This window comes from Sphaerodactylus townsendi, linkage group LG06 (genome assembly GCF_021028975.2).
Source record: "Sphaerodactylus townsendi isolate TG3544 linkage group LG06, MPM_Stown_v2.3, whole genome shotgun sequence".
Taxonomy (NCBI): Eukaryota; Metazoa; Chordata; class Lepidosauria; order Squamata; family Sphaerodactylidae; genus Sphaerodactylus; species Sphaerodactylus townsendi.
In genome coordinates, this window is record NC_059430.1 from 126,596,866 (window position 1) to 126,621,008 (window position 24,143).

The 24,143-nt window shown below is 45.9% G+C and overlaps 1 protein-coding gene across 1 annotated transcript in view; it reads right to left on the bottom strand.

The window, feature by feature from the left end:
- Positions 1 to 24,143, bottom strand: part of LOC125435523 (very-long-chain 3-oxoacyl-CoA reductase-B-like) — a 69,109-nt gene that overhangs the window by 4,582 nt on the left and 40,384 nt on the right. Inside the window, exons 5-11 of the mRNA XM_048501718.1 lie at positions 20,904 to 20,979; positions 16,502 to 16,612; positions 12,795 to 12,859; positions 9,010 to 9,054; positions 7,348 to 7,382; positions 3,199 to 3,280; positions 354 to 419 (exon numbers count right to left, since the gene is read on the bottom strand). Of these exons, the coding sequence (XP_048357675.1) occupies positions 354 to 419; positions 3,199 to 3,280; positions 7,348 to 7,382; positions 9,010 to 9,054; positions 12,795 to 12,859; positions 16,502 to 16,612; positions 20,904 to 20,979 (480 nt within the window). The remainder of the gene's footprint in view (positions 1 to 353; positions 420 to 3,198; positions 3,281 to 7,347; positions 7,383 to 9,009; positions 9,055 to 12,794; positions 12,860 to 16,501; positions 16,613 to 20,903; positions 20,980 to 24,143) is intronic.

Genomic DNA, 24,143 nt, shown 5'->3' on the forward strand with positions numbered 1-24,143 from the left:
GGGGGGGGGGGGGGGGGGGGGGGGGGGGGCGCCAGAAACAGGATGAATGCGCGTTCAGCACTGGTGAAGTGGGGAGTTCTGCAGGAAACCTGGATATTTGGAGTGACAAGCACGCATCTAATCGTGAGTGGGGAATCGACCTCTAACAACGACTCCACATATATTTTCCATGCAGACCGTAGTTCTGTGTCGCTCCATGCTGTGGATTCTAACGGGCAGTCGCTGTTCGAGGCATCAGGCTGAGAAATACTCGCTACCTGGAGATGCCAGGGACCTGCCATCTGCTGCACAGGAAATTTTACCACTACACTATGGGCCCCTCATTGGGATCAATGCAACTTCATGCTCAATACCTGCACTTTGATGCCTTTGGGTCCATACTCCGCATCCAGACCTTGTGAGAAGAAATCAACGAATGTCTTCATTGGAGGGGGGGAAAAATCAAAGAGTTTACCAGTCTGAGAGCATTGCACAGATAATAGGATGGGAGACACCTGGTTTGACAATACTACATGTGAAAGGGATCTGGGAGTCTCAGTAGACCACAAACCGAACATGAGTCAGCAGTGTGATGCGGCAGCCAAGAAAGCCAATGCAATTCTGGGATGCATCAATAACAGTATAGTGTCTAGATTGAGGGAAGTGATTGTACCACTGCATTGGTCAGACTTCAACTAGAGTACTGTGTTCAGTTCTGGGGGAGGGCGGTTATATTAATAATAATAATAATAATAATAATAATAATAATAATAATAATAATAATAATAATAATAATAATAATAATAATAATAATAATAATAATAATAATAATAATAATACTGACAAGCTGGAAAGTGTCCAGAGGACGACAACCAAAATCATAAAAGGTCTAAAATCCATGCCCTATGAGGAGAGACTTAGGGAGCTGGAGATGTTTAGGAGAAGCAAAGATTAAGGGGGACATGATAGCTATGTTTAAACATTTGAAGGGATACCGTGTTGAAGAGGGAGCAAGCTCGTTTTCTGCTTCCTTAGAGACTAGGACATGAAGTAATGGATTCAAGGTGCAGGAAAAGAGATTCCAGCCCCTTCCGCACATGCAGAATAATGCAGTTTCAATCCACATTCACAATTGTTTGAAAATGGATTTTGCGATTCCACATAGTAAATCCAGCTGCAAAGTGCATTTAAAAAGTGTATTGAAAGTGCATTATTCTGCATGTGCGGAAGGGGCCACTACCTAAACTTTGGAAGAATTTTCTGACTATCAGGGCTGTCTGAACAGTAGAATTCTCTGCCTCAGAGTGTGGAGTCTCCTTTGGAGGTTTTTAAACAGAGGTTGGATGAGCATATGTCGGGAGTGCTTTGATTGTGTGTTCCTGCATGGCAGGGGGTTGGACTAGGATGGTCCTTGCGGCCTCTTCTAACTCTATGATTCTATGATTTGGGAAGGAGACACACTGGTTTGCACGCTTATAGCTACCGCCATAGACTTCAAAGGATACTAACTAATCTCTTTCCCAAAAGGAAATTTCTACCATTTTTGTTACAAGTTACCTTTTGGCGGTTCTTAATCAAAAGGGCAGTCGAGAAGAATTTATTTTGCTCAGATCATTTCAAGCTTCATACTGCCGATGTTAAATGTTCCCCCTTTTGTTGTTTTTACTACTATAATTTGTAAGATCATTCCGGGATCACCCCCATAGCTGGGTGTGTTGCAGATAATTTTAGATTATGATGATTATTTTTTTTTAATCTAAAAAAGGACAGCACGTGACGAACATGGGAAACAAGCTGTGAAACTTTATCCAACGCCAAACAATTAACAGGTGTCTAAATCCATGGGTGACTTTGAGCTTGAGACCAAGGCTCAATAATCCTCCTGCCCCCCCCCCCCACATCTTGCATAAAAAGCACAAGGAAAAGGTTTGACTTCTCCTGGAGCTTCGCACACTTTAAAGCAGTGGTGGCGAACCTACGGCACTCCAGATGTTCATGGACTACAATTCCCATCAGCCCCTGCCAGCATGGCTAATTGCTTTAAATTGTAGACCTGCTTGTAACTCACTAGAACAGTGATTCTCAACCAGGGTTCCGTGGTACCCTGGGGTACCATGAGCACGTCCCAGGGGTACCCTGACAATGCTACTGCCTGCCCCCGCCCCCACCGGAATCAAATGGATTTTGAAGGGGCGGGGGGAGGGAGGTTTGGAAACCTCATGGGCTTCCTTTAAACAACATTTAAAACAGCATTGTTTTATTTGCCTAAATGCGGTGTGGATGGATGGGGTAGATTTAAAGGGAGCTTTCCCTTTAAATCCCTCCAAATCCATGCCGAATTTAGGCAAACAACGTGGCTGTCAATGCTGCTTTCCTTCCCCTCCCCCTGCTTGCCACTCCCCCCACCTACAGGCCAAAAAAGGGGAAAAACCCCAAAAATGCAAAAAAAATTCAAATGAACCTCAAGGGTACCTTGAGATATGAAGAGCAAGGTCAAGGGTACCGCGACGGTCTAAAAGGTTGGGAAACACTGCACTAGAATAAGATTCCGCTGTTTATTATGTTGCAGATCTTTGTTTGCCCAAATCAAGTTTGAGTGTGTCAAGTCTGCTTTTCTAGAAAGGGGCATTGTGTGGAAAGTTGCTTTTGCTTAGCAGGTGCTTGGCCATCTTTGGTTTGGCCTCGGGAGTCTGCTACTGGGGAGGGCCTCCTGACCAAACCTTTCTGTGTCTTTCTGTTCCCATGAGAAGAGGGGTTTTTTTATTTATATCCCCCCTTTCTCTCCTGCAGGAGACTCAAAGGGGCAGACAATCTCCTTGCCCTTCCCCCCTCACAACAAACACCCTGTGAGGTAGGGGCTGAGAGAGCTCTGAGAAGCTGTGACTAGCCCAAGGTCACCCAGCTGGCGTGTGTGGGAGTGCCCAGGCTAATCTGAATTCCCCAGATAAGCCTCCACAGCTCAGGTGGCAGAGCGGGGAATCAAACCCGGTTCCTCCAGATTAGATACACGAGCTCTTAGCCTCCTACGCCACTGCTGCTCCTGCTGAGCAGGTGGGGATGTGCCAACTATATTATCAACTGCTTGGCGCCTTTCTGCCGGAATCGTCTTCCTTTGTTCCTTGAAGTCTGTCAATAAAATCCTTGAAAATATCCAGTGGTTTGTTGTCGGATCCTGGGAGCTGACAGAATGAAATCTACAGAGAAGCTGGTTTCCCTTACCTTGGTGACACCATATAACAAGTTGAAAGGCCAAGGACGTCGGCCAGCAACAGAGGCCACGTTTATGATAATTCCCTTCTCCCTGCAGAAAGAGAGAGTTAGGATGACACCACAAAAAGAGAGAGAGAGTTGGGATGACAACCGTGTGAGTTAGGATGACACCTGCTGTTTACACAAGAATATTATAATCAAGATTCTTCAAAATACATGAAGACCCAGATGCAGTAAGGACAGTTGGGGATGGCAATCGCACCGTCTAGAACAGGGGTCTGCAACCTGCGGCTCTCCAGATGTTCATGGACTACAATTCCCATCAGCCCCTGCCAGCATGGCCAATTGGCAGGGGCTGATGGGAATTGTAGTCCATAACATCTGGAGTGCCAAAGGTTCGCCACCACGGGTCTAGAACTTCCTGTGCCATCAGAAAACTAAACAAACTAAACGGATATGACAGATAAAGGCAACCTAGAGATGGAAAGCAGGTGGTACCAGTAGATCTCAGCTGCAGATTTCCGGGGCGGGGGGGGGGGGGTTCATAAATGTAACAGTATTCCATTTCAGTCTGCATATTGCCTTGAAAAATTTTAACAACTGCTATCTGCTACATATTAGTGGGAATCAATATTTCTGAGATTTCACGGAGGGAGGACTAACGAGAGGGACTCCCACTCTTTTATGGCTTTAAAGGTAGTACCACTTCTGTGAACTCTGTGTGAGGAAGCACAATGTGATGAAAAACACTGAGGAAAATAAATGTTCATCTCCAGCGAGAGATCTAACACTACGGCTCCTTCCGCACATGCAGAATAATGCACTTTCAAACTGCTTTCAGTGCTCTTTGAAGCTGTGCGGAATAGCAAAATCCACTTGCAAACAGTTGTGAAAGTGGTTTGAAAACGCATTATTTTGCATGTGCGGAAGGGGCCTACATCTTAGCTGCTGGGGCTTCGAGGGCAACTCCATCAGCCCCCACAAAAGCAGACACTGACTTCTCACTTGACAGCTGACCCTATTATTGACCGACGGTGTGTCGATCTTGTTGGGACAGAGTTTCAGCTTATTGGCTCTCCTCTGGGGTACTTCCAGGTGCCTGTTCAGAACACCTTCTCTTTCACCTGGCACTGTTCAAAGAAGAAATAGAGTTTGGCGTAATCAGACTACAGACAACGCCGCACTTGAAATTCCTACACCTTTATGTCAAAGTTGAACAGTCTGACAGGCAGGATGGAACTCTAGAGGAGACCTGAGACACAGATCTGTGCTGGCTATTAATTATACAGTCCAGAATGATGCCGATGGGAACGAAAGCCACTGAAAATGATAGCAGGAAAATCAACTGGGTGTCAGGAACTATGCCTGACACTGATTGGAGGGAATTGTTGGCTAATGCTATTGTAAAACTGTCTAACCCCATATGTCCCAAATAGGCCTCTGCATTCGGCGGAAGCCATTTTGCTGGTAGTCCCCTGCCCCTCGTCGATACGGCTGGCCTCTACCTGGGCCAGGGTCTTTACAGCCCTAACCCCGTCCTGGTGGAATGCTTTACCATCTGCTGTCCGGGCTCTGCGGGACCTTGGAGAGTTCCGCAGAGCCTGTAAGACCAAGTTATTCCACCGGGCCTTTGGGGATGCCAGCCGCAGACTGCCTGCCCTCCCTGAAGCCCCCACGACAGTTTTGCCATCTTCAGCATTGCCTGATCGCTGATTCCATCCATTTTTGGGCAATGCTGGCCCTCCTGGCCTTTGGGTTGGGCGCCATCTGTGCATGCATCTGTGCATGTATTTTTATCTGTAATTTTTGGAACTGCTGCTACAATGTATTTTAATGAATTTTAATGTTTTATCGCTATATTGTATTTATGAGACCTTATATTGTATTTGTTTTATGTCTCATTGTACACCGCCCAGAACCCTTCGGGGGTTGGGCAGTCTATCAAGCCTAATTAATAATAATTGATAATTGATAATTAGTAATTAGTAATTAGTAATTAGTGATTAATGATTAATGATTAATGATTAATGATTAATGATTAATGATTAATGATTAATAACCAATAACCAACGGTTAATGATTAATGATTAATGATTAATGATTAATAATTATAATTAATCATTAATCATCGATCATCGATGATCGATAATTAATAATTAATAATTAATAATTAATAATTAATAATTAATAATTAATAATTAATAATTAATAATTAATAATTAATAATTAATAATTAATAATTAATAATAATCAATAGGTTATACTATTGATTATTGCTTATTGCTTATTGCTTATTGCTTATTGATTATTGATTATTGATTATTGATTATTAACAACAACAACAACAACAACAACAAATTATGTTGACAAGGGTGGCATCTGACTGAGATGTACTCTAAGTTCAATGTAATTGCTACAAGATATACGTAACTAGCCTGGTATATGTCATGGAACTTTCCTCTCTCTTGATCTTTCTTTATGCCTTCTCACGTTTGTAGATAAATTGGCTGACCTTGGCGGATTACTCCTCAGGGAAACAGGAAGTGCCTGTTGCCCTACGAAGGTAGACAGGTCAGGTGGCTATATCTCTCCCTATCGCTGACCTCGGGGTGCCTAAGCTCCAAAATAACTCTTTTCACAGATTCTTTGGGAAAAGGGGAGGGGGGAATCTTCGGAGATAAAGGGGTCAGCAAAAGCCAGGTCTGGCTTTCTAAAGCTGGGTGATTCACTGCCTTCCAATAAGCACCGCTGATCAAGAAATCTAGAGTCTGTTTATTGACTAAAGGTCCGAGACCCAACATTGGGTTGTAGTCCCCTCTCTCTCTCAGGGTGACCACAGTGGTTTCACTTCCAAAACTGGGTCTGAAGCTAGATTGCAAGGGGAGCCAAGAATCTATCCCCTTCCAAGAACCACAGGGTCGGCACAGCTACTCTTTGCTTCAGTGCCTTGACCCAAAAGGGGATTATTTGTGACTAGCTAAAGGGGTTGAAATCATTGGGGTCTGAGAGGAACTTGTTCTCAAAACGAAGGGGGCAGAATCTTCCTACGACAGGGGTCCCCCAGGATTTTTCAACTTGCAGGCATCTTTGGAAGGGTCAGGACGTGGCGAGAAGCATAAGAAAAAACTAATTGCAGAGCGCTGGCCTCCTTGATTATCAGCACTATTGTACTTTTGAAAAACCTTGACCTGCCTTTAACAGCCTTGAAGTATTACGAGGCCAGTTAGCTAGCAAGAATCTGACCAGCTGTTATCTTTGTGTTAAGATTATACTGTTGTGCCGTTCTAAACTGTATACAATTGCTTTTTTCATTACTCCAGTGGGAGAGATGTAATAATTTTTTCAAAACATCTGGTTATCGTGTTGTAAAATTATTTTGGTTACTGATAAGTAAATTGCTACTCCAGTGGGAGACACAATTTTTGAAGTATTTACGGTAGCCTGGTTGGTACAAGTTTTCTTCTTTTCACTTTGGTTGTGTACCTTCCCCTTTTGCCTAGCAAAGGAAGGAAGGAGGAATCTTTGGAAGGAAGGAGGAATCTTTGGAATTCTGACATAGCAAGGTGGGCATTGCCACAAAATGGCTGTCATAAAATGGTTGCTGCAGGGGGCGGAGCCAGACACAAAATGGTTGTGCCAATCATCTTCAGTCACGCAGGGCAGATCCTCGTGCTGAGCTGGCAGCACAAGCAATGCTTTTCAAAATCTGCAAAGCCAATCAAATCTCCAGTGGCCAATCAGGCAGGCCGAAGCCCCACTTGGCCCCGCCTACTTGCTAAAAATACTTGACGGGCACCAGAAAAGGCCTCGTGTGGGCGACCCCTATCCTAGAAGGAAACATTCTCTGCTTCCTGCAAACAAGCAAGTCGGACCCTTTGGGGCAAGCCCCATCGGGTGTCTGTTGGGCCACAAGACAGCATCTGGTTCTTAAACAATGAATGGATGTTCACCCAGTGTGGTCAGCTAAACAAGCCAAATACATAAATTAAATCACTGAAGGGGTGGAAAAGGCCTATTGCTTCTTCTGGCAAGCAGCCCCCAAAACAAAAAATCTGGAGTGCTCCCAGGCATTCCTTGGAGTGGGAGAAATAATCCCAGGCTCCAGTCAACGAGGTAGTCAAGCCTTCAGAGAAGCGGGGTTTCTTCCTTGTGATCTACCTGGCCACCATCTGAGGAAGGAGCATCTGTGTCATCTGCAAAGAGGGTGGAGGGAAACAAAATAAGCAGAAAAAATTACGTCCAGGACTTGAGCTGACAGGTGGCGTCATCATCATCATACCTCAATCCCCTGTTAACAATTTGTGGGTCTAAAAGCCTGAGAGAGCAGTAAAAGCCTCTTATCACAGCAGAGAAAATGCTCTCAGACATGACCTGAGGACAATGCAATGGCATTTTTCAAAGACCAGCGAAATGGCTGGCACTGTACCCTGACAGACCAACGCTCCGGTCCTTTCCGCACAAACCTTTTAAGAGGCAGGAAGTAAAACATTTCCTCCATGAGTTCCGTACTGTTCTGACCTGCTTTATTTCCCAAAAGATTTTATTTCCAGCCTCAAAACATTTTAAACAAAGACCCTTTAAAAACTATTCTTTCGCTGAAACATTTTCAGAACTGCTTCCATTGCCTGTGCGATCTCTTCAAAATGCTTCCCACGTCTCTCTGCCTTCCCTGAACTTCCTCCTCGGTGCCATTTTCTCAGCTCACTTCCTGTTCCCCCTGGCCGGCTTTTGGGAGCACTTCAACAGATTTTCTTTAGTTATGTGGGTTTAATCTTTGATGCATTGAGTGTAAAAGACACAGAGAATTGCAGCACGAGGCTGAGAAGCATAGAAGCATTGGCTCATTCCGCACATGCAGAATAAGGCACTTTCAAACTGCTTTCAGTGCTCTTTGAAGCTGTGCGGAATGGCAAAATCCACTTGCAAACAGTTGTGAAAGTGGTTTGAAAACACATTATTTTGTGTGTGCGGAAGGGGCCATTGATTCGTCAACGTATTCAAAAAAGGGGGGAACAGTGCAGACATACAGCATAGTAAAGGAGGGGATTGAAAACATTTTACAAATGCTTTAGTAATATGTGTGGAAAGATAGAAAAGGGTAATGAGATTTTGGGGGTAGGAGCTCCCAAGAGTCAAAAATGCTGCCTTTGTCAGATTCAAAAAGGAACAGAAATCCCTGAACCCTTATATCCCAGTTGGAAGATGGGAGGTGGGTTGCAAAGAAAGTCGCTGCAGAGGCGGAGCGAGGAGAAACCGCGCCCGGGCCACGCATGTGCCTTGCGCCCCTGCTGCAGCATTGCCCACCCCCGCCCCAGAATGCCCCCGGAATGCCACGCCACGCCCCCACCATGTCCCCTTGGTGGCCTGGCCGTGCCTCCACCACTGCTTCGCCCTGGGCGTCGCACTCCCCCTCCCGTCCCGTGGGCACTACACCACTGAGTCGTTGAGATGCAGAAATACAATGAAATATAGAATCAACTCGGTTAGAGCAGGGGAAAAATATACTTCTGCCTAAACATTTTTCCCCCTTAAGCATTTCTCCCCTGCTCTAATCGAGCTGATTATGTTTTGTGTTGGTACTTCTGCACCCTAACTCCTTTCTTGGCAATCACCTTCCCACCTTCAGCCTTAGATATAAGGGCTCAGTGATCTCCATTCCTCCTCGCATCTGATGAAGGGAGCCTTAGCCCTCAAAAGCTTATACCCTCCACACCCCATCCATCTCTAAGCTGCTACTGAGCACAAAATAGCTCTTCTATTGTAGACCAGCTATCATCAAGGGTAACTGTCATCAAGGGTAAATTTAGCCATTTCACCCACCTTCACAGCTGAAAGCATGTTGCAATTCACAGCGTCATTTGTATACTAAATTGGGGAGAAAAGCACAGTGTTAGCGACTGAATTGTTGTGAACACTGCATTATAATCATTCTGCATTAGGTGACATTCTGCATTAGGGACCACCATGGCAGACTCTGCAAAGACAAGCAGTAGCAAACCACCTCTGCTTAGTCGCTTGCCTTGAAAACCCCCATGGGGTTGCCATAATCAGCTGCAATGTCACTTAACACACATCCATGTTCATTTTCACTGTTTTATCAAGCTTTTCTTCATAGGGAGATAACCTGGAGAGAAGGAATGGATGAGGCAGGAGAAATATATGTACATACACAAGAACTTTGCCTTAATCAGTTCTTGTTCTTAGGCGCAGCACAGTCTTAATATGTTTTAGAAGTTATAAAGATGTTTCTTCTGGTGTTCCAAGATAGTACAGTTCTTATATACTTTTAAGATTTTCTGGCAAATGGGTTTATACACCTAGGGTCTAACATAGGCTGGCACTATACTCAGTACTGTCACAAGGCTCACTCAGACGGATTCTGCGCAGCATAAATATAACACCTTTAAGATGTTTTTAAAAGATCCATTTTGGCATTTTGTATTCCCACAGTGTGGAAGAACTCAAGCGTTGCCAACCAAAATGGATCTTTTTTTCCCCTGCCTGCTGCATGGAACAGTTATCAGCAGTGGCATAGGAGGTTAAGAGCTCGTGTATCTAATCTGGAGGAACCAGGTTTGATTCCCCGCTCTGCCGCCTGAGCTGTGGAGGCTTATCTGGGGAATTCAGATTGGCCTGTGCACTCCCACACACGCCAGCTGGGTGACCTTGGGCTAGTCACAGCTTCTCAGAGCTCTCTCAGCCCCACCTACCTCACAGGGTGTTTGTTGTGAGGGGGGAAGGGCAAGGATCCAAACTCTAAATCCAAACTCTTCTTCTTCTTCTTCTTCAGTTTCACAGTTGCCCCCAACATTTTGTGTGCTGCAGCAGATTCTTGATAGAGATTCCCCGTGAAGGTTTCCTCTGCTTGCCGCTCATCCATGCATGATTTCACTGTAAAAAGTAGATGAATAAAGTTTGTGTTGTCCAGCAATCCCATGCATGTGTCATTTTTTCCTTTTTTGTTATTGTTTTAAGGGGGATGTCTGTGAAGCTATGGTGACACAAATATGCACATATTGCATCTTGCCTAATGGTGTCGCCATAGCTTTGCAGACATCCCCCTCAAAACAAAGGAAAAAAGGGGAAAAAACAACATATACATGGGTTCGCTAGGCAAAACAAACTTTATTCATCTACTTCTTGCAGCAAAATTGCACACAGATGAGCTGCAAACAGAGGAAACCTCTGTGGGGAATCTTCACGGAGAATCTGCTGCAGAACACAAAATGGTGGGCACAAGCAGCGGAATCAAAAGTAAGAGGTTTGGGCAGGAGAAATAAAGCATTTCCTGCCCGCTTCTGTTCGCTCAGCAGGCAGGAAATAACTTCAACCTGAGTTGGCAGGAAAAGATCACTAGTTTTGTGACTTTTGAAAAACCTGGGTTGAGAGGAATAAAATGGGCTGAAGTCATTTTGGGGAAGAGAGTTGCGCAAAGTTCTTCCGCAAAACATCTTTAATAACATCCTCAAAATGTTATATTTATGCTGTGCACAATCCACCCCTGTTAGAATTCCAAAACTAAAACAATAAAACACTCTATTTTGAGGAAAGCCAAAGCTGTGTTATCGCAGATGGGGTTCTTCCTGTGATTGCTTCCTGTGGTTGCCAAATACCTGGGAGATAAATTTCTCTACAGAGCTTTGATGTGGTTGTTCTATGTGATTGTCAACCACCCAGGAAATTAATTTCTTTACTGAGCTGCATCAAACTAGAAGATTGGATTCTTCAGCCATCTTCCACTTATAAGAAGTGTGGTAACACCAACTTAACAAGTATGATATGCCATTGGAGGGCTGAATATGTTTGTGCACTGATTGGGACATATATCCATACCCATCTCAGGATTTATAGTTTGGAGAGGAGACGGCTGAGGGGGGATATGATTGAAGTGTATAAAATTATGCATGGGGTAGAAAATGTTGACAGAGAGAAATTTTTCTCTCTTTCTCACAATACTAGAACCAGGGGGCATACATTGAAAAGGCTGGGGGGAAGAATTAGAACTAATAAAAGGAAACACTTCTTCACACAACGTGTGATTGGTGTTTGGAATATGCTGCCACAGGAGGTGGTGATGGCCACTAACCTGGAAAGCTTTAAAAGGGGCTTGGACAGATTTATGGAGGAGAAGTCGATCTATGGCTACCAATCTTGATCCTCTTTGATCTGAGATTGCAAATGCCTTAACAGTCCAGGTGCTCGGGAGCAACAGCCGCAGAAGGCCATTGCTTTCACCTCCTGCATGTGAGCTCCCAAAGGCACCTGGTGGGCCACTGCGAGTAGCAGAGAGCTGCACTAGATGGACTCTGGACTGATCCAGCAGGCTCTTTCTTATGTTCTTATGTTCTTGTGATATGCCATTGGAGGGCTGAATATGTTTGTGAACTGATTGGGACATATATCCATACCCATTTCAGGATTTATAATAAGTGGACTTTGAAGTGTAGTATATTACTGCGACGGCTTGTTGCTGATATAGAGACATAGCTGCTATTGTGCTTTGTTTAAATATATATATATTCTATTGTGTTCTGCATTTTTACAATTATCTGTACTATATTTATTAAAACTCACTGTTATCTTGCACATGTGTGTGAGCAGCCTTCATACGGTGGTTTCTGTTGTGCCCCCCTGAAAAAATTGCCTGCTTTGGGAACTGGGCACTATGGTATTACCTTGGAAAGTCATAAGAACATAAGAAAGAGCCAGCTGGATCAGACCAGAGTCCATCTAGTCCAGCACTCTGCTACTCCCAGTGGCCCACCAGGTGCCTTGGGGAGCTCACGTGCAGGATGTGAAAGCAATGGCCATCAGTACTTCTGCATTAATAAAAATAGGCACTAGAATATTCAGAGGACCCTGATCCTCTGAAGATGCCAGCCACAGAGGTAGGTGAAACGTCAGGAGAAAATGCTACTAGAACAAGGCCATACAGCCCGCAATGCGTGATTGGTGTTTGGAATATGTTGCCACAGGAGGTGGTGATGGCCACTAACCTGGATAGCTTTAAAAGGGGCTTGGGCAGATAAGAACATAAGAACTAGCCTGCTGGATCAGACCAGAGTCCATCTAATCCAGCACTCTGCTATTCACAGTGGCCCACCAGGTACCTTTGGGAACTCACATGCAGGATGTGAAAGCAATGGCCTTCTGCTGCTGCTGCTGTTGCTCCCGAGCACCTGGTCTGCTGAGGCCTTTGCAATCTCAGATCAAGGAGAATCAAGATTGGTAGTCATTGATTGACTTCTCCTCCATAAATCTGTCCAAGCCCCTTTTCAAGCTATCCAGGTTAGTGGCCATCACCACCTCCTGTGGCAGCATATTCCAAACACCAATCACATGTTGCGTGAAGAAGTCCTACCCCTCTACAAACCCACCCTTCTCCAACTTCAAAATCTCCAGGTATTTTTCAATCCAGAGTTGGCAATGCTTGGTCCCCTTCCCCTCTTCAGCGAGTCACAGAACTGAAGCCATGATGGAAATCACCCAGACAGGCCCATTCTGCACGGTGGGACAGCCAAGAGGTGACTGCCGGATGGCTGTGTTGGTGCCCAGGGGCATGGGGAAGAAGGTGATCTCTCACAACTATCTGGGACCAAACTCACCTTGTCCAAGTTGGGGAAACTCAGAAAGGGCCCAATATGAAAGCCGGTGATACCAACATTGTTCACTGCAAAAAGAGCAACCGTTATTGCCTCAGCACAGAAGAAGAAGAAGAGGAGGAGGAGGAGCAGGAGGAGCAGGAGGAGGATTTATAACCCCCTTTCTCTCCTGCATGTGGATGAGCTGCAAACAGAGGAAGCCTTTGTGAAAAACCTTTACCAAATGGCAAAAGTACAGAGAATCTCTGCAGAAGTACACAAAATGGCGGGCGCAACTCTGAAACTTGCAAGAGCTCTGTGTGGCAGGCAGGGAAATGTTCCATTTTGGCTGGCAATGCTTGTGTTCTCCTGCGCTGTGGGAACACAAAATGCCAAAACGGATCTTTTCTACAATATCCTAAAGATGTTATATTTATGCTGTGCAAAATCCACCACGCAGAGGTTTTATGCTCGTTACACTCTATCTTTAGGTACTCCCCACCCCTGCTTTACTACTACACTGATCACTTTTCAGATTTTGCAAAAGCTCAGGTAGAGAATCTGCTTTAAGGCGGGGAAATTGTGGATATATGCAAAAAGATATCCATGGAGTGCAACCCTTTCTTTGTAATCGTCAAATAATAATAAGGTGGGGGAATATGGGAGTGGGTTAGCTACTTGTGGTGTCTTCATATTGAAAAAAAAATCTTCTCCTTGGGTTTCTCATGGGAGTCTCTTAATATGCTTACCGCCACAGAAATTTACCATCATCTAAAGATCAGACTGTACGACCAGGAATACCAATCTCTCCTGAGTGCTGCACAAAGCTCCTGTTCCCCTCTATACTTTGGGATCACACCCCCGAAATCTAGCCCTGCTGTATATTTAGAACAGCTTGTTAACTATAAGTGCAGATGGGTCATGACAAGAGCAAGGTGCAACTCATTCCCCTCTGTTTATCTTCAAGGTCGTTTTCTTAACATCCCACAAAGTGAGCGTTGTTGTCGGTACTGTCCCAACGCTATGGACTCAATCCCTCATATCCTGCTTTACTGTTCGAGGTATAATGATATTAGAACCGATCTGGGAGCTTTACTACCTCTAGAATTTATGTTTCTCTCGGACAAACTAAAAATGTCTAAGCTATTGAACAGCCCTAATGTAGAAATGTCTGACTCTTGGGACTCTTTAGTTTGGAGAGGAGACGTCTGAGGGGGGATATGATTGAAGTCTATAAAATTATGCGTGGGGTAGAAAATGTTGACAGAGAGAATTTTTTCTCTCTTTCTCACAATACTAGAACTAGGGGGCATCCATTGAAAATGCTGGGGGGAAGAATTAGGACTAATAAAAGGAAACATTTCTTCACACAATGAGGATGGTGTTTGGAATATGCTGCCACAGGAGGTGTTGGCCACTAACCTGGATAGCTTTAAAAGGGGCTTGACAGATTTATGGAGGAGAAGTCAATCTATGGCTACCAATCTTGATCCTCTTTGATCTGAGATTGCAAATGCCTTAACAGTCCAGGTGCTCGGGAGCAACAGCCGCAGAAGGCCATTGCTTTCACATCCTGCATGTGATCTCCCAAAGGCACCTGGTGGGCCACTGCGAGTAGCAGAGAGCTGGACTAGATGGACTCTGGTCTGATCCTGCTGGCTTGTTCTTATGTTCTTATGTTCTTAAGCAGTTGCTACATTTTTAATTCGTGTTCTACGTGATATATAACAATGATCCTGTTATTGTACTTGGAATGTATGGTACTTCTGGTTTATGCCTAATAAAGGTTTTTGGATTGGATTGGATTGGGTTAGCTACTTATTTAAAGTTTACACTCCAATATTTTAAACATAAAACATGCCCTCTTAGATGAATAAGCTCAGTGGCGGAGGCGTACCAACAGGAAATGGCAACTGGGCCAAGACCCAAAATTGCGTCCTCTCCAAACTTGCTGCCCAGCCCTCCTGTACCCGGCGCCGACTCACCTCAAGCAGGAGAGCTGGCTGCAAGGGCCGGCATAGGGGGGGGGGGAGAGGAGGCCGGCAAAGAGCAGCCAAACAGCCGTGGGGGCAGCACAGACTGCCGCAGTGCAGGGCCAACAACAGGCCCAGCCAGAAGGCCAGTAGAACACCACAAGTGTGTGTATGGGGGGGGGGTGATTTTGCACCCCCCCCACATGATTAAATTGGTGGCACCTGGGACATTTGACACCACATGTCCCTCTCGCAGGTACGCGGTGTGGTTCCCTATTCATATCAAATAGGATTAATTAGCATAGTCCAGTGGTGGCGAACCTACGGCACGGGTGCCAGAGGTGGCACTCAGAGCCCTCTCTGTGGACACGTGTGCACAGAGTTCATCATGTGATAATAGTATAATTACTTCAGGGAGATTATTAGCATCAAACCTAAGACCTAGTTTTGGGGAAGCAGTGTAGGTAAACCCTGTTAAGCTCTGTTAAACCCCACTGATTTTCATGGGAAGAACTAAAGCGCGACCCTTTACCTGGGAGTAAGCTTGGTTGCTTCAAAGCAAAGCCACCGACTACCACCAAGCTTACTCCCGAGTAACGAACGCCTCGGAGCCAACTGTTTTTTCTAAACTAAAACCTCAGTATTCAGGTTAAATGGCCGTGTTGGCCCTTTGCGATAAATAAGTGGGTTTTGGGTTGCGTTTTGGGCACTCGGTCTCGAAAAGGTTCGCCATCACTGGCATAGTCTGAGACACAGGTTCCGAATTTGGGATGGCACAAACTGTAAGGTTGCCAAAGACGGGTTGGGAAATTCCTGGAGATTTAGAGGTAAAGCTGGTTGCTGGTTCCCGGCCCCTCAATAATGCGGCTGGCCTCCACTCAGGCCACGGTTTTTACGGCCCTGGCCCCTGCCTGGTGGAACACTCTTCTTGGTCTTGGTGAGTTCCGTAGGGCCTGTAAGACGGAGTTGTTTCACCGGGCTTTTGGAGTGTCCGGCCGCTGATGTGCCCCCGCCCCCCGCCCCCCTCTCCCCTACTTTAGCCTTCTGTGTTTGGGGTCCCTTTACCATCTATGGGACCCCTCCCTGCCTCTGGGAGGGTTTTAATAAGGATGTATTGCCGAAGGGGTTTTTATATGCTGATCGCTGTGTTTATTTTAAATGGGTTTTAATTGTATGTTGTATTATTACAGGGGTCTTCAAACTATGGCCCTCCAGATGTTCAGAGACTACAATTCCCATGAGCCCTACCACTTGGCCATGCTGGCAGGGGTTGACGGGAATTGTAGTCCATGAACATCTGGAGGGCCATAGTTTGAAGACCTCTGTATTATTATGTTGTTCACCGCCCAGAGCCCTTTGGGGATAGGGCGGTATAAAAAACTCAAAAATGAATGAATGAATGAATGAATGAATGAATGAATGAATGAATGAATGAATGAATGAATGAATGAATGAATGAATGAATGAATGAATGAATGATAGACAGACAGACAGACAGACAGACAGACAGATTAAAAAATTAAAAAAAATAAAGCCTGGGGAGGGTGCGACACCATGGAGACCACCCTACCAAGCAGCCATTTTGTCTAGGGGAGCTGATCTCTGCAGTCTAGCGATCGGCTGTTATTCCCAGTGGTCTCCATGCCCCACCTGGAGGTTGGCAGCCTATCCATCTGTGACCTGGGTTCCAGTCACTCCCAAAGGGGCGTGGGCGTCAAGCTTAAAGAGGGTCTTGGATTTAGAGAAAAAAAACCTTACCCAGAATGCCAATCTCCAGGCCTTCCAAAGCAGCTCGGATGGGCTCGTAGATTTCCGAACCCCCCGTGAAATCTGTCCGGATCACTCTGGTGCTTCGGCCGTGCTGCTGCTCTGAGAAGCGAAAACAAACAAATGTTCGCAATAGCCCATGGAAATGAGCAACAAGCATGTTTGTGTGGGAGTGAGCGACTCAGCGTGGGTGGACACTAGAGGGCGTTATAGCACTCTAAGCTCGATGCCCCACTGAGGATTAGATGCGTGCTTGTCGCACAAAATATCCAGGTTTCCAGCAGAACTCCCCACTGCACCAGCGCCGAACGCGCATTCATCTTGTTTCTGCCCCCCCCCCTCCCCCGGCCGCATGTGTTATTTTAGAACCTGGAAGAAAGTAGACCTTTTCAAAAACAGCGTGGGCAATCTGGAGCTGTGGGGAAGTTGTGGGGGTGAATCCAGATTCATTTTTTCTGCCTCTGGTAGTGACGTGGAGCCTCCCATCCAATGAGAACACAGTGGGCTGTGCGCAATGCATGCGCAGCCTTTTTTAAAATTTCGTGGACGTGGATCCGAAGCAACATGGGGCTGTTTTTGACTGATTGACTGAGTAGAAGGCTATACATCTGGAAACTGAGTAGAAGGTATCATCTGGAAACTGTCCTGATGGGACTAAGTTTGGTGCAGTTTGGTTTGGGGGTCCAAGGTTATGGACCTTCAAAGGGGGTACCCCATCCCACATTCTTTGCTAAGGAGATGGGGGCTACCCTTTTGAGGGTCCATAACTTTGGACCCCCTGAACCAAACTGCACCAAACCTTGGGGGTGCCATCATGACAGTCTCCAGATGATACCCTGAAATTTTGGTGCTGATACGTCCAAGAATACCCTCCCTGCAAGAACATCCCGAAATTTGCCCAGGAATCTTTGTTCTGCATTGAGTTTTCTGCATTGATGTCAATGGGGGTTGCAGGCTGGGGGGGGCACATTTCTGAAGGCACCGTCTCAAAACTTTCAGGGCATCATCAGGAGACTGCCCTAATGATACCCCCCAAATTTGGTGCAGTTTGGTTCAGGGGGGTTAAAGTTATGGACCCTCAAAACTGTAGCCCCCATCTCCTATTAGCTTCCATTGGAAACAATGGGGGATAGGGGCACCCCCTTTGGGAATCCATAACTTTGGACTCCCTGAACCAAACCTCACCAGACTTGGAGGGTAGCATAAGGACAGTCTCCTGATGATACGCTGAACGTTTGGTGCTGCTAGCCTAAAAACTGCGCACCCTGCAGGCCAAAAATGGAAAAACCACTAAAATACCCAAAAACGAACCCAGCATTTTGATGCCCCCCACAAGGTGATGCCCTGGGCAGCTGCCCACCTTGTCCAATGGGCATTATGCCAGTGAGTGTAGGCAATAATGATTTTGACAGAAGCGGTGCTTAAATACAATTATTTGATGTGCACAGAGAATCAGCACTATTTGCAGCAGCAGAAACACGCTGCTTCACTTCCACCTAAGGACGCAGGGCCGCCGCACTTTGTGTTGAATGGAGTATAATCACAACAAATGACCTGCTGAACTGGTTAACCTGCAAATACTTGAACATCTATATACTTATATCTTAATTGGCCATACTTAAATCTGGTGATTAAAGCTGTGAACAGATCTTTCCACAAACCTGAAAAAAGCTCCTGGTTTGTTGGGTTTAAAAAAACCAGAAAATGATTTTTAAAAATTGGGGGTGTAAAAAAAACCAGAAAATGATAAAAGGAGCACCTGTAGCTTTAAGCAACAGATTCCCTCAGTGGCTATTGCTGGATAATCACAGTGTTCCAAGGATTGGTTATCGCAGAAAAAGGTAATGGGAAGGGACAAAGTCCTTTCAAGACCTATTTTGGCTATTGAGGATGGCCATGTTGGGGCCCAGCCTGGCTAGGGTTGCCAGGATGGGAAATTCCTAGAGATTGTGTGGTGGTGTCTGAGGAAGGCAGGGTTTGGGGAAGGAAGAGGCCTCAATGAATATGTCATCCAGTCCACCCTCCAAAGTAATTTTTTGTCACCCTGAGTTGAATTTCTTGGAGATCACCAGGTTCAACCTGAGGATTAGCAACCCTAGCTCTACAGGGGTGGCCAACCCATGGTGCTGCAGATGTTCATGGACTACAATTCCCATCAGCCCCTGCCAGTATGGCCAATTGGCCATGCTAGCATGGGGCTGATGGGAATTGTAGTCCATGAACATCTGCAGCACCATAGGTTGGCCATCCCTGGTCGAGCTGCAATAGCTGGGTGACTTGATACCACTCCACTTGCATGACTCAACTAGGCTTGGATGCTTGGTATTCTTCAAAGGCTACCCGTGTTACCTGTTTGCTGAATGCCTGTGAGGTATTGCATCAGATAAACCATTTGAGATAATTTAGCTTCTGGCTCACGGCCTCACACATAGATCCCAGCTATGAAGGAAGTGCATAGCATTCCATTCCAGTGTTCTTCCTGCACTACTACTTCCCCTCAGAACTTCTAGAGGACATAAGAAGATAAAATCCTAATTGCTCAGAGAACAAATGGCACTCAGAAAAATGTATGCGCAGCCCAGGAAACACTTCCTAGGTTAGGGGAGTTCTGTGATATGCAGCTGGTCACATTTATTTACATCTGCCAAACCATGCCTTCTCCCTCAATGGGGACCCCAAGTGGTTTATGTCACTCCCCTCTCTTCCATTCCATCCTCACAATAAGCCTGTAAGGCAGGTTAGGCTGAGAACGTAAGACTGGTTCAAGGTCACCCAGCAAGCTGACATAGCAGAGTGGCAGTGGTGGGATCCAAAATTTTTAGTAACAGGTTCCCATGGTGGTGGGATTCAAACAGTGGCGTAGAGCCAATGGGGCTGGGGACGACGACGGGGGCGTGGCCGGGCATTCCAAGGGCGGGGCATTAATTTCTCTGTTACTGTAAAAAAAAAGTTCCTAATTTCCAGCTGGTATCTTTCTGTCCATAATTTAAACTCATTATGGCAAGTCCTATCATCTACTGCCAACAGCAACAACTACTTCTCCTCTTAATTGACTGCCTGTCAAATACTTAATATTTTCAAATACTTAATGTTGTTTCTAGAAATCAAAAGAAGGATACTTTCCTTAAACAAGGAACTTCATCATATTTCTAAAACAAGTTTTTAAAACAGCCCAACAGGGAGAATTCTCCCGTTTTCTACCTTCGCTAACCAGCCACATAGGAAACAACAGGACTTTGTGATTTTTGGACCTAATGGAATTTCTAACGGAAAAGCAGACCCAATTAGTAACCCCCTCTTGGCACACACAAATAATCAGTAACCCACTCTCGGGAACTGGTGAGAACCTGCTGGATCCCACCTCTGCAGAGTGGGCATTCAAACTTGGGTCTCCCAAATCCTTGTTCGACACTCTAACCACTCTAACTCACACACATTGGGATACCTTAGGGTTGCCAATCTCCAGGTGGAAAGCTCAGTTTCCCTGGACAAGGTGGCTGCTTTGGAAGGCAAACTCTGTGGCATTATGCCCAACAAGTCCCTTCCTCCTCACCCGCCATCCCCCAAATCTATTTCCTGACCCGAAGTTGGCAACCCTAGATCACCTTGAGCCTATTAGTCCCAGAATGCAATTTCTCTCCCCCCCAAAAAAAGAACTCTGGCTACAACGAGCTAAGCTTCCTAAATTTTCAACCCACACCTTCGTCTCCACAGTCTTCCACATTATTTCACAGTGGCCCCATTTCGGAGAGCACCAGAGGTGGGATCCGGCAGGTTCTCACCAGTTCCCGAGAGTGGGTTACTAATTATTGGTGTGTGCCGAGAGGGGGTTACTAACTGGGTCTGCTTTTCCGTTAGAAATTCCATTAGGTCCAAAAATCATACAGTCCTGTTGTTTCCTCTGTGGCTGGTTAGCGAAGGTAGAAAACGGGATGATTCTCCCTGTTGGGCTGTTTTAAAAACATGTTTTAGAAATAGGGTAAAGTTCCTTGTTTAGGGAACGTATCCTTCTTTTGATTTCTAGAAACAAAATTAAGTATTTGACAGTATTAAGTATTTGACAGGCAGTCAATTAGAGGAGAAGTCGTTGTTTCTGTTGGCAGTAGAGGATAGGACTTGCTATAATGAGTTTAAATTATGGACAGAAAGATACCAGCTGGAAATTAATAACTTTTTTTTACATTAAGAGTTTTTTACAGTAACAGAGAAATTATTAATGCCCCACCCCTGGAATGCCCAGCCACGCCCCCATCGTGCCCCACCCAGCCCCATTGGCGCTACGCCACTGTTTGAATCCCACCACCATGGGAACCTGTTACTAAAATTTTTGGATTCCACCACTGGAGAGCACTTTATTTTTGAAAGGGGGACACAGCCGTGTTTCCTTGCTCACCTATTTCGGCAGCCGTCTGCTTCAGTTTGTCCAGGGAACGGCTGATGAGGACCACGTTGAGGCCTCTCTTAGCAAGCTGGAAGATGAAGAAAGAAACCAAGTTGGAACGTCCAGAAGCAGTGAAGCCAAGAACACCATGCAAAACGTAAGCATATAGCTGCAACTGCAGTCTGGTCCCTACCATGGTCACTAATACTACCAAGGAGTTATGTTTCCACAATGAACAAGGAGTTATGTTTCCACAAAGAGAGATCAGAAGCCATATTTCGTGATTTCTTTATTGTGTAATTAATTATGTACACTCCTGTGGTTTGAAATATATTGTCATCTATATATATATATATATATATAAATCTAACAGTGTGTTTGTCCCTGATGGTCTCCCTCAGAAGCTGCTGGACGGATCGCCCCCAAATTTTCACAGGATATCCCTCCCTGTTGCGGGCAGGTAATCGGACCTTCAAATCGCCGAAAGTCCATACCTGAGCCAGGGAAAACATCTTTTTCCTGGTGCACCAGGCCATGAAGCTGGCTGTGTTTAACTGTCACCCTTAGAATGTTCGTGCAGCCTGTCTGTCTGTGGCCTGAGGGCTTACGATGTTCACGCAGATGGGCAGAGATGAGCAGTGAAAACAGTAAATAGGTAACACTGTTAGGTAATACGAGTGGAAGTGAAACACATGCACACTTTGCCGTGTGAGATGTCAGGTGGGGTTCCCTCCCTCACACACAGGTAACTTTCACTCTCTGTGCCTCACCCACTGCTACCACACAACACGCATCCAGCTCATCCTCACACACCTCACTCTGCCCTCCCTCACATCCAACCACCACTTACCCTCTTCCTCACCCATATTCGCCACAGCTCTCTTTTACTAAAAGCGAACTGGAGTTTACCTTTACCTTCTAAGAAAATCCGCGGGGTGGGGCGAACCAACACTACTGGCTCGGCTTCTTTTGCACATGGCCCTTTAAGAACCCAGGGAGCTGGCCTCGATCTGAGTGCCTCACCACCCTGTCTCTGCTGCCTGACTGGGAAAGCCTACTTGCCCCAGTTCTGCCTTACCCAAGCCAGGACTGTCCGTGCCAACCAGCCTCATGGACAGCGGGATTTACACTCTGGACAGTTCCGTTGTGGAATGGGAAGGGTTACCTTATACTAAAAAGAAAGATAGCACCGTATAATGATGTGCATTGAAAAGGGAAAGAGGGATTCCATTTTACCACCTCAAAAGGCTATGCTGGGGATCATTGGACCTGCATGGACATCTGTGGGGGTTGCAGACTGTGATGAGAAGGACAATTGCCACAGCAACGCGTGGGCGGGCCCGCTAGTTAGCAATAAAATAACGTTTGGAATTTTTCAGAATTGTGAAGCTCAGCGAAGCTATAATTTCTATAACAACCTCACACACACATGTTGATTTTGGAATAGCAGGCAGGTCCACCATGTATGTAAATAAACTACAGAGATGACTCCACAATTCCAACATTGTCACATGAATTTTTTTACTCCTTTGTTTTTTCTCCTTTCTGTGCTTCTGACTTCCTACACAGGCACACAACAACACTAGTCATAATGTTGTTCTAGCTGTCAAAAATGGTTTTAAGCCACAGTGATTGGAAGGCTGTTTTCTAAAATAGGAAGTCCATTATGGCATGAATCAATGTTCCCTGCAAGGTGAGCAGCTGAGCGGGCACGCACTCACCATTTAGGTGCTGCAGAGATAAAAGCGTTGCTGCTCACTGCGACGTAATTCGCACAGAAAGTGCATTTCACCTGCCACCCCCCCTGCAAGAAGTTGGGGCAGTGAACCTCCAAGAACAAGCGCAGCATGCTGGGCTGCAAAGGGTCCCTCGCTTGGGGGCAGCAGGCCAGGAAAGTGGCTGGAGCATGGACCTAGTGCTTTGCGAGTGAGGAGCGCTCCATTGGGTGCTGCCAACCTGGTTGTGAGGAGGCATGCGAGGCCCAGCACAGAGGCACTAGATGCGACCTGACACTGCCTGCTGGCAGGGAGATGAACATAAGAACTAGCCTGCTGGATCAGACCAGAGTCCATCTAGTCCAGCACTCTGCTACTCGCAGTGCCCCACCAGGTGCCTTTGGGAGCTCACATGCAGACTGTGAAAGCAATGGTCTTCTGCTGCTGCTGCTCCCGAGCACCTGGTCTGCTAAGGCCTTTGCAATCTCAGATCAAGGAGGATCCAGATTGGTAGCCACAGATCGACTTCTCCTCCATAAACCTGTCCAAGCCCTTTTTAAAGCTATCCAGGTTAGTGGCCATCACCACCTCCTGTGGCGGCATATTCCAAACACCAAATCACATCGCTATGCGAGAAGAAGCCGCTTTCCTTTCTTTGTTAGTCCTAATCTCTTCCCCCCAGCATTTTCAATGAATGCCCCCTGGTTCTAGTATTGTGAGAAAGAGAGGAAAATTTCTCTCTGTCCACATTTTCTACCCCATGCATAATTTTATAGACTTCAATCATATCCCCCCTCAGCCGTCTCCTCTCCAAACTAAAGAGTCCCAAACGCTGCAGCCTCTCCTCATAGGGAAGGTGCTCCAGTCCCTCAATCATCCTCGTTGCCCTTCTCTGCACTTTTTCTATCTCTTCGATATCCTTTTTGAGATGTGGCGACCAGAACTGAACACAGGACTCCAAGTGCAGTCGCACCACGGCTTTATATAAGGTGAAGCCCGGGGTGGAGGCTTCTTTAGCAGGTGACACAAGTGAGACAGGTGGTGCTTGCTGTTGCTCCTCGGGGAGTTGGGGAGGGTGGGAGCAGCGCTGGTGAGTGGGGAGGGGGGGCTCTGGTTTTCCTCTACGTGGGAGTAGAGAAAGATCCAGGTGTACCTCTGCTGGGTTCTTCCTCTCCTTTTTTCCCCTCTGTCTTGCCCCCTTTTCTCTCTATCTTTCTCTTTCTTTCTCTTCTTTATTTCCTTCCCTCCCTCCCTCCCTCTCTTTCTCTCCATTCTCTCTCTTCTTTCTGACCTTTCTCCCTCCCTCTCTTCTCCTTTCTCTCCCCCTCTTTCTTTCTTTCTTTCTTTCTTTCTTTCTTTCTTTCTTTCTTTCTTTCTTTCTTTCTTTCTTTCTTTCTCTCTTTCTCTCTCTTGGTTCTCCTCGGACATACCTTTTTTTACTGCAAGAAATACGATCATATTAGGAGGAACTTTATAAGCCCTCTACTGACTTGTTTCCCGGGAGGGAAATTAGAGAGGCCAACAAAAACAAAAATGT